The 11183-nt window shown below is 45.5% G+C and overlaps 1 protein-coding gene across 1 annotated transcript; it reads right to left on the reverse strand.

Annotated features, from left to right (window-relative positions):
* Positions 1–879: 879 nt before the first annotated feature.
* Positions 880–8348, reverse strand: CAPSL (calcyphosine like). Its single transcript, XM_019929245.1, is given in 5 exon segments — positions 880–981; positions 4462–4671; positions 4961–5138; positions 8211–8275; positions 8277–8348. Coding segments are annotated over 5 exon segments (627 nt in total).
* Positions 8349–11183: the final 2835 nt, after the last annotated feature.

Here is an 11183-nt window from a genome sequence, read left to right on the forward strand (position 1 = left end):
ATGAAGCCAAAGCTTAGACCTGGAGGAGAAGGAACTGAGACATGAAGTGTCAGGATGGAAAAGCTGCTTTGGAGTGTGCCTGTGATCCTGGTCTATGCCATGCCCCACCTCCTTGTGCTGGTGGGGACTTCAGCGTGATGGGCCAACAGCAGGGAGGGGAGAGCTGAATACTCCAGCAGACCACTGATATGATCTGCCCACTCACAGCTGAGATGTCCCACATAAATTCTGAGAGCACAGCCCAGCCTCAGAATTTAACCACAGAAACAGTCCTGGCTCTACTGCTCAAGGAAATGGTCTCCAGTCTCACACCAGCCTTTAAAATGACCCAAAAAAGTCATTTTAAATCTATTCGCCAAACAGAGGCTTCCCGAAACCACAGGCAGAGAAACTCAACATTCAGTTATAGAAATAGAGGCTAACGTGAGGTCTCCTTCTGGTCCCCAAATTGGGACTGAGGCACATGAAGATTTACAGTCATTCATAAAAATAGGTGAATTCTTCCACCTAGAAATGGACCATCTAATAGGATATGGAGAAACACTCTGGGTGCATGGGTGGGATAATACTTAAACTTTTATTAATGGCCAAGGAAGAAATCTAATGTTTATTAGATACCTGGATATATCAGCCTGGCTCTAGGAGATTTTCGGACCTTATTTTAACTAATTCCTATTTTAGAGCTAAAGAAGCAGCCTCAGAGAAGTCACAGTTAAATACTTAGTTTCTTCATTTCTGCCCTAGAAAATGCATCGTACGTGAGCACGGAAGAAACCCTGGGGTGAACGTGAACTCAGCTATGATCCTGGTTTTGAGCTGATGTTTAATCATTTGGAGCCACATGGCAGCACTCAAATCCCTGGTGCCCGGGTCATACATTTAGAGCTTCCAGGCAGTTCTCATCATGATGATGAAATACACATCGGTGTCCGTGGAAGCGCTCACCCCGGCATAGTAGTTCATAAACTCCTCGGGGGTCACCTACAGTGGAAAAGTAAGAAACGAAAACAAAACTTTGCTTCTCACCATTTCAGTGGAGGCCCATCTCCAGGACCCGTAAATGGGAGGGAAATTTCAGTCAAGGAGGTTTTTTAGGGACACAGCTGAGGAACAGATCTAGAGCAAGAGAAAAAGGGAGGTTGACGATGGAGTGAGGGGGTGGCCGAGGGGGAGAGGGGAAGAAAGTCTTGAAAATTTCCAAACCAACCTAAATGGAAAGTGAGATACAGGTCTTGTCTTCCTTTAAGAGCAGAAGCCCTTCTGTTCACGTAAGCAAGACTGAAACTCAGAATAAGAAACAAGTTTTCTTTAACCACAGTGAATACCGTCTTTATGTGACACGTCAGAAACATCACCTCATGTCCTTGTGTCAAGACAAGAAATGTTTTACCTTTCAAAAAGTGGAGCTCAGTCTTATGGGTAAGGAAACAGATTTCTTGTTAAACACTCCTGGGCTTCATGCTTTTTTCAGATACATGTTACTCATTCTAGGCACAGAGGAAGTTAAAAAGATACCCCCTGCTCCATGCCCCCTTGGGTTCTCTCTTCTCCCATGCCTGTTTCAACTAATATTTTTATCTGTGCTAGGATTTTACTTTACTTTCCTTCCAGAAAAAAGAAAAAAACTGTTACCAATTTATTCTTTAAGAGGTGGAGGTGAAACGTACACTCTAATTCAACCATATTGGCTGACACAATTGGTTGACTGAGGGAAATAATTGTCCTCTGGTTTGATCTCTATAACCAGTGAATGTAGCCCCAAGTATAGACTTGCTTATACGGGAGAATGCAGACACAATAATAATGGCTGTTTTGGAAATTTATTGTTTTTTCTAGTTAGCCCTCAAATTTCAGTGTCGTGAGAGATTGAAAACATCACAAAAAGTGAAATCCGTAAACAATTCAAAACCCCTTTCTCGTCCATAACAGCAAACTCCTCTCCCCCCGAGTCTTTGGGAACATAGCTATCTCTTCCAAGAATCACGTGAGCTGAATGACCCACTTACTCTTTTTGCTGAAATTATAAGTGAACAGAGAAAAAAGTCTCAGGATCCACAGTCCTCTCCCTGTACTGACCTCTTCCACCTGTCTGTCCCCCCAAAATAGCAAAAAGTAGTAGGAAGAAAGGCGTTGAATGGAGTTACTAATTGAGCTGCGCTTATCAGTGTCTGGAAGTAGAATTAAATAATATATGTACATAGCTTTGGTAAAAATTAGAATACCATTAATGTCTATTTTCTTGCATTTCTTTATTTCTGTCCTCCTTTGCATTCCCCGGTTATCCAACCTTAAGCTCCATCTGGAGTTCCTTTATACTGACAGTTCCGTGTGCATTTAAAATGATTCAACGTGGAAAAGTGTGAATCGCATGTCACTTTTCAGAAACATTTTCATTATGTCTATTAAATGGAATATCCCTGTAAAGTCCTTGGCACAATGGCTGGGAGACGGTAAGCACTCAATAAATATTCCTTAGATTCATAATTATGCTAAATGAGGTTCCTGTGCATAATGTGTGTAGTCATTAAATCAGGCACTTCTGAATCTTTTAGAGGCAAGGATCTCAGATACAACTGTGAATAAGAGTCATTTGGGATACTTATTAAAACTGTAAATCCTTGAGCTTCATCTGTTCCCCCCACGCCCAGCACAAAAAAAAATCAGATTCTTCAGTTCTTCAGGGCAGCCAGCAACCTGCATTATGAATCCATTCCCCAGATGGTGAACGTGCACAGAGCTGGGGATTTATGCAGGGTCTGTGAAATTCAGGTGACATCAAATGCTGTAACTGCTAAAAACCCCAGTAACCCTCACGAGTATTTGAGAACCTAATGTGGCTTGCGAAGATAAATGTCAAAAGAAATGGGGTGAGAGCTTTAAATCAGCTGAATCACAACAACTGGCTACTTTGACTTGGGTTAGAGAAAAGGGCAGCTGAGGTTTCCCCAGCAACGAGGAGGAACCACCTGCAGAAAAGAGGTAAATACACCCTGGGATCCCATGTAGAGTTGGGCTAATTTGGGGAAACGGCAGTTGACTCTTTTTCCACTGCCATCTCAGAGATCAAAGGGCAGCCATATGGGAAGAAAACATACGGTTCTGCTGTTTCTGTCCCTACGCGTTTGGCTGCCCGACAGAATCTAGGCTCCTTTTTTATCCACCTCTGCAATCACTTCGGGCTAAAATGAAGGGTATTTCTCTGTCCCTGGCAGGAAAATGTCAGCAGAAAGGACAGAAAGATCTCCTTCCTGCCCTCTTCAACCCTCGCTCATTGGACTCACCACAAAGTTTCACGGAAAAAAAAATTGGGGGAAATTCCCTTCAGGATGAGAAGGCTTGTTTCTTTCTACCATCTCTGCTTCCAGCTCACTGTCCCACTAAATCCTTCCTGTGTGGCTAAGAGGTCAGGAGTAACCCTCCCCAGGGTTCTGCTGCCTCAGCCACGCAGAGAACTCCCTTCCCCATAACCATAACCTTCAGGACACCTCAGGGCAGAACTGATGTTGGGTTAAAAATCCCATTTCTGGGCTTCCCTGGTGGCGCAGTGGTTGAGAGTCTGCCTGCCAATGCAGGGGACATGGGTTCATGCCCCGGTCCGGGAGGATCCCACATGCCACGGAGCGGCTGGGCCCGTGAGCCATGGCCGCTGAGTCTGCGTGTCCGGAGCCTGTGCTCCGCAACGGGAGAGGCCACAACAGTGAGAGCCCCGCGTACTGAAAAAAAAAAATCCCATTTCTGGCTGTTGATAAAAGACAGAGGACATTTCCATCTGAGCCTAGACACAGTTATGGAGGTATAATTCCTTACCCTACCAAGTGACACATTTGTAACTTGAAGACACCAGTTATTGGAGATGCGTGGTTGCTTTTGTCCTTAAGTTCACTGGAGTTTAGAAATGCGAGTTCATCTCAAAGCCCACCAAAGATTAAATCAAAGTGAATTCTCTTATCTGGCATTCCCTTTACTGAACACTTCCCTGAAATGGCATTTCCATGTAGCAAAGTGTGATGACAAATGATGCTCATAAGGGTGTATGAAAAAGGCATGAGCATCCTGAAATGCTCTGTGAATCATGTTCTCTAAAATTGAATTATGGTCTCATCTTGAAGTTAAATGTACGTTATTATCATCAAATTCCCTGGAGTTAGGCTAGTTGTGTATGGTACATACGGCAACCATGAAATAGAACATTTAACCAAAATACCACAGTCTTCAGATGATGGGTATTTCGCTGTATGTGGTTCCCCTACCAATATATGGGCACACACACACACACACACACACACACACACACATTTTTACTACTTTTGTTCTCAGCTTTCTAGATAGTCACCAAGGAAACATTTTACTTCTATTTATAAAAAATATGGTATAAGTATTTTTAAGGTTTTTGGTCTGTTTCCCATTTACAATTACAGATCGGATAGAAGAAATTTCACTAGATTAAGCTCTTTCACTCACCACTCCATCTTTGTCATAGGGTGAGTCAAAGTTATCCAGAAATTTCCGGAACACTTGCTCCTCTGTCCATTCTCCGTTTTGGTACTTAGGGTGGTGTTTTGCACTGTACACCTCACGAAGGTCTTCAATTGTTATCACGCCATCTCCAGTCTTGTCTAACTTTCTAAAAGCTTGCATAATTACCTCTTTTCTGGCTCTGGACATTGGAGGCTAGATACGTAGGAAAGAAACACATACACAGACACACACAAGCAGACGAGCTTTTCCTGTATCATCTGTGATGAAATATCTTACTCCTCTCAGTGACGTGCAATTGTTTGTGTGCTGCTAAAGGATGTGCATTATGACAGCTCCACAAGATCCCTGAGCCTGCACTCGGTCTCCTGCCAGCCTCCCCCACGGTGTGCTAACAGCTTCTGAAAACCAAGCCTCACAACAGCCAACCCAAACCACTCGAAAGCCAAACCCAGTAGATGCGGTGATTCATGGGACCACTTACTCTTAATGCGAGAAGAAATCCATTAAAGTCTATTGTTCCATTTCCATCTTTATCAGACCTCTGGAAAAGCTCTTCTGCCTCTTCCTTTTCCATGACCACAGCATAATCATTTAACCCTTTCACAAATTCTTTGAAATCCAGGGTTCTGTTGTTATTGTCATCCATAATTCGAAACGCTCTGAAGATAAAACACACATACAAAAGAAGAAGAAAAAACACAGAGAACAAGGTGTAAGAATAAAGATTTCAGAAGAAAACCACTCTCAAGGTTTTTCTGAAGTAAAAGACAAGTCTTAGACTCTTCTCTGTACCCTCCTCCCAAATCTGGTGAGCCTCTTCCCAGTCTCTCAGAAAAGAAAACAAACCTTTAAAAATATACCGTATGATTCTAATTATATGACATTCTGAAAAAGGCAAAACTTATAAAGGTGGTAAAAAGATAAAGGGAAGGGGAGAAAGATTAGGTGAAGCACAGGGGATTTTGGGGGCAGTGAAACTACTCTGTATGATACTATAATGGGAGATACAGGACATGCATTTGCTAAAGCCCATAGAACCTCACAGTACAAAGAGTACACTTTAATGTCTACATTAAAATTAGTTAGGAGTTCAGGGGATCCCAGGAAGGAATGCAGACCGTGACAAGAGAATCTAACTGTTGTTTAAAAGTTTGAGGCAATCTCACTGAAGGGGGATGGGGAGACGAAGATGCCGACTTAAGTAACTCTGGAAACGAGTAGAGTTTGTAAGACTAAAGACAAAAAGAACTGCACTTAACCTCTGTACTCTAGTTGACAAAGGTATTTCCTGTGGAGATATGAGTTAACAATTATCATATTGCTATACGGGTACCCTAGCACTGAACAATTAAATGAAGCAGCCAGGCTTCTCACTGTTGGAATGGGGATTTATAGCTAAGTTAGGGCAGTAAGCTAGAAGGATCTGATCCATGTGGTAGAGGATTGAGTTGGAGACATCAGTAGGAACTCATGTTATAAACGTAGATGATTAATATATAATGTATACATGATTACATACATATATACATATATATACACACACGGGTTAGTATAAACACATATATTTCCTTGTTCTAGCTAAGAGGACCTAGAAGTAACAACCCAGTAAGAACCAGCACACCTACAGCCTAGATCTTGGTTTCTAATACAATTCTCCAGTAAAAGTATCTGACTTTCTTGAAGAAATCTCTGATCCTAGAATTGGGGCAGGAAATACGCAAGATGAGACTGGAGTACCTTATACCAGAAAGTAAGGGGGAAAAAACTCTACTGATGGGGATACCTCAAAGGGACACAGAAGCCAACTGAAGAGCTGCCAAGGCCAAAACTGGACCAACTGGAGCAATAAGTAGTGTTCAATTATAAACCAAAGTATAAAATGAATATCCATGAGTTAATATTGGTTTAAGTAAATGATTGAATAAATAAATGTGAGAGGAGAGACGTTTCTCCTGCAGAAGAATTTCAAATAAATTATGTTCATTCTCTGTCCTGAAGGAGCAAAGCCTACTCCCCACACCCTAAGTAGGACTCTGCATAGAGACTTCCCTTTAAAGAGTTCAACATGGAAAGGCAGCGGGGAGAGTAACTCTACACTGGAGAAGCCAGACAGGCACTGCCTCAGCCAGGTGACCAAGGTCAACTTCAGTAGGGATAAACCATGTTGATAGCACGCATGCATCCGTGATGTGACATGATGAAAATGGCACTCTACTTCTGTGGTCCTCAAAGAAACAAAATCCCAGTCTAATAATAAGAAAAAAAGGGGGAAGGGGCAGCCAACCCTTGAGCTGAGGAGAAATTTAGGGAAGGGCAAGGCCAGTAAAGGCGAGGTGGCAGAGGGCACGTTCAAGCAAACGGCCAAGGATGAGACGGTGTCTGTTCACGATAAACTGGTTCACGGTGGGAGGGGTGGTAAGGGTGTGGGGTGGAGATGGCATAGATGGCAGGAGGTCTTCAGTTGAATGGGCCAGGAAGTGGACCGTGGGTGGTGGTCATGAAGGGTTTGCACCGAGGACAAGAATGTGGCCCCAGGATGAAAGAGGTAGAGGGTGGAGTGATACAATATTAAAGGGAAGTGGACTGGTCTTCCAGTTGGACTGTGACAGCCTGGCTACAGCCTGGGCTTCTGACAGAGCTCAGCTTGGTCTGAGATTTGGGGGACTGTGGAAAGTGACATTCCAGAGCTCAGTAGAAGTGAAGCCTGCCGCAGCCTCCAGATGGGAGGTTGGAGGCCCCTGGCGTGGCATCCTGCATTTCCCTAACATATAACTCTCACACCAGGAGGATTCCCATTTTTGTGGCTCTCAGTGTCCTGCGTCTAAATCCTCCATGAGTCCAGGGTAAGCCTTGTTCACCCATGAATCCCCCAAGATGTCACGATGCCTGGCGCATGGCAGGCACTGGATTTAGTCTGTTGGAAAGAGAGAATGCTCAGGACGCTTACAATCTCTTTCCACTCGGGTTTCTCAGTCCTGAGGGCTACTCCCACTCTCAGAGGGCCGGGAACAGAAGCTGTTCTCCTATGGAGCTGGGGGAATCCCATGGGCAGTGAGCTGCTGATTATCTGACAGGCAATTCCGAAGCCCCTGGAAGTGATGGAGACACCAGTGCTACAAGTGGAACTCCAAAACCTGCAACTGCATCTAAATCAGTATTCCTTCCTCCTTCTTCTAATTCGGCCCCTAATTTCTTTAAGATTAGAGAACTTTCCATATTTATTCACACCAAACCTCTGACCCTAAGCTCAGTGAACACTTCTATAGCATATCCATTTCCTTTTCTGGGCATGCAGAAGGCATTTCTCAGCCTCTCCTGAACCCTGCTGGGAGTTTGGGGTTAGTAGGTGCAAACTATTACATGTAGAATGGATAAACAACAAGGTCCTAGTGTATAACATAGAGAACTATTTCCAATCTCCTGGGATGATTTGGCCCCTATTGCCACAGCTTTAGGGAGTGTTTCTCTCATTGCCCTGCTAGGTGTCTCTAATACCTAGACACACTTCTACCTTCACCTCAAGTCGTCCCAGTAGCTGCACTTAAGAACCAAAAATTGTCACAGGGGACCTCAGAGATGAGTGCTTCCAAACTCTGCATTTTACAAACAAGGAGCTGAGAACCCAGGAGGAAGTGAGTGAGTGCCCGAGGCCACACCGCCAGAATTCGCCTCATCTGGCTGCACCCTGCTTTTCTCCTCCATCTTCCCACCACCCACAGCCCAGGTCCTACCTGCCAAGCCCTTTGATACCCGCGGAGCCCCTGGCTAGGCACTGCAGGCGGAGCCTTTCGATGGGGGTCAGTGGTCATGGTGAGTTTCTGCTTGGCCTGGATCGCCATCTCTCGGTCGTGGCGTGGCGTTCCCGCCATCTGAGAGGGAATCCATTCGAGTCAGCGGGGCTCAGGCCTCCTCGCCTGCCTCTGACAGGGCAGGGTGACCACAGCCTCGCTGAGAAGGAAATTCACAGCACGCTCTCTCATCCACTTCACAAGAACCTTCTCAAACCTCCCAGAATTTCCAACTTTCAGCTACACCAACTATGTCCTGTCATATTTATTCCTTGCTTGTCTAGTCCTGAAAGCCTCTGATCTCTGGCCTGGACAATAGTTTTAAACATACAGCCATCCCCGATACACTTTCATCTTTCAGAAGCACTCCTCCCGCCATAAAAAATAAGTCTCATTTCACCAAACTCTTTTTGAGCCAATCTTATGTGCTTTATTCTTTTATTTAGAATTTTCCATATTCCCTTTGACTCCAGATTTAATATTCTCCTTTTTTGGTCTAAAGATTAATTTTTGTTGCTTCTGTCTTCACTGAGATTCTCAGTATTGGGCCTTGATGGTTCCTACCAGTAATTAGTATGTTTTCTTGTATTAATTGGTTAGTGCCCATTAACACCTAACTAGGTTCTCAGGACAGAAAAAAGGTAAGTAGACTCTCTCTCCTGAAGAATAGATATATCGTTTTTCTACAGTTTGGCTTTTGTGTTTTAAATATTCAGAAATAAGAGAGAGGATAGATTCAGGGAAGCAACACCCCCTGCGAGGTCTCTTGAGCAACGGAACGAACTGTACTGACCCTGCAGCCGGGCTGGGGCTCTGAGAACACGCACAACGGTGGAAAAGCCACACGCTGGGAGCCTAGAGACCCGGGATCTAGGCCTGACGGCAACGCACTCCCGGTGAGGTCGGAACAAATCTCAGGGCTTCCGATTCCTCCTCTGTTAAATGAAAGGATTGGATTAAATGACCTTTAAATTCCAGCCCTGCTCCAGGAACACTAATCTTCTTATGAGCCCACTCACCCAGTAAATGGGGGATTCTAGAAATTTCTTTTTTAGAGTGAGTTGTGAATGAGAGGAGCAAGAGAGCTTGACGGATGTGCAGAAAAACAGCATTCAGGGTGCAGTAAGAACTGCTGTTAGAAGGCTTCTGCCGCTGACTCCGAGGCTCCCCTCTCCCCCCAGCCCCCCACGTGCTGGCTCTTCATCCATCAGCGATGGCAACCCTCACGCCCTCGAACGCTGCTGCCTCCAGCACAACCCATAAGGTCTCCCCACAAAGCTCTCGTCATTTAACTTTTTATTTAACTTTAGAGAGAGGGAATCTCAGACTGAAAGCCGAGGCCAGAGCAGAGGGTTCGGGGAAGCACAGCCACCCGGCGGTTCCCTCCTCCTTGCCTTTCACAGGGATGAAAAGGGGAGCGGCTCTTCTCAGGGCTCTCGGACGCCAGTCCGAGAGGAGGCCTTTGCCTGTCTAGGCCCCAGCGCTTTGCTCCACATCGGGAAGAAATTGCTCCGCCTGAAGTTACGTGAACCGTCCTTTGCTTCCTCCAGCCCTGAAAGCAGAGGTTCCCGGAATTCCAGAGATGGGTTGCCTTTCCGGCAGCACTAACTTCCTTAAAACCTGAGTTCGCCTGTTACTGCTTTGTCACCTGATCTCAAGGTGACAATTCCCAGAGCTTGTCCCCAGCTTCCAGCCCTGACTCCACCCCACAGAATCCCTCAGCTGCACCCAGAATCCTGTGCTCAGGATTCACGCGCGAGGCCGCCGGTGCGCTGTCCGGCCATCTTCCACTCACGCCCTCGTGGTCCTGGCCTGAGGCATCCCTGGTCCTGACCCCCTTCAGCAACCAGCCCCGGCCCTCCCCTCCCACTGTAAGAGCAGCAACTAGGGACGCAGCCCTCACGTGCCCTGCTCATCCTCTAAATCCACCGGGGACCTTGTGTCTTTCCTGCCCCTCCCCCTCACTCAGCGCCACTTGCTCACTCGTTGTCCCAGCCACTCTCCTCTGCATCCTCGTTTCCGCTGCCTCTCCCCTGACTTTCCCACCCTCCTCTACCTGCCCTGATTTCCCACACGAGCCACAGCAGCAGAAAGGGAGCAGAGAGGGTGGAAGAAAGTGAGGTCTGGCTCCCGGATCCGAGAGACAGGGCCAGAGGAAGAAACCCTGTGGAGCCCTCTTTGAAAGCCTTCAGGATAATGTTAACAACTTCAATCGCTAACATTTGTCTGCTCCCACTGTGTGGTAAGCACACATCCAATCCTCACAAAAACCCTCTGAGCTGAATTGAAAACAGACAAATTCACATACACCCCTGTTCACAGCAGCACCACTCACAAGAGCCAAAGGGTAGAAACAACACAAATGTCCACCCGTGGACAAATGGATGAACGGAATGCAGTGTGTCCCTACAGAGAAATATTATTCAGCCACGAAAAGGAAGGAAGTACTGATAGAGGATGAACCTCAAAAACAGGATGCTCAGTGAAAGAAGCCAGACATAAATTGTCACATATTGTATGATTCCACTAAGTCCCCTACATCCGAACAAGTTCTGTTCCAAGAGCGCTTCGTAAGTCCAATTTGTTCATAGGTCCAACAAAGTTAGCCTAGGTACCCAACTCACGGTATTATAGTTAGTACTGCACTGTATACTAGTTAGTACTATTGGCTATATAGTACTGCACTGTAATAGGTTTATAATACTCTTCACACAAATAATCCATACATAAAAAACAAGCACTAAAAGTAAAGAAAACTTTTTTAATCTTACAGTACAGTACCTTGAAAAGTACAGTAGTACACACAACGGGAGGCATACAGGGGCTGGCATGCATGTTCACATCTTTGAAAGTTCGCGACTTGAAGGTTCATAGGTAGGTGACTTACTGTATGTGAGCTATCCAGAAGAGGCAAAT

The sequence above is a fragment of the Tursiops truncatus genome, chromosome 3, assembly GCF_011762595.2.
Source record: "Tursiops truncatus isolate mTurTru1 chromosome 3, mTurTru1.mat.Y, whole genome shotgun sequence".
Classification (NCBI taxonomy): Eukaryota; Metazoa; Chordata; class Mammalia; order Artiodactyla; family Delphinidae; genus Tursiops; species Tursiops truncatus.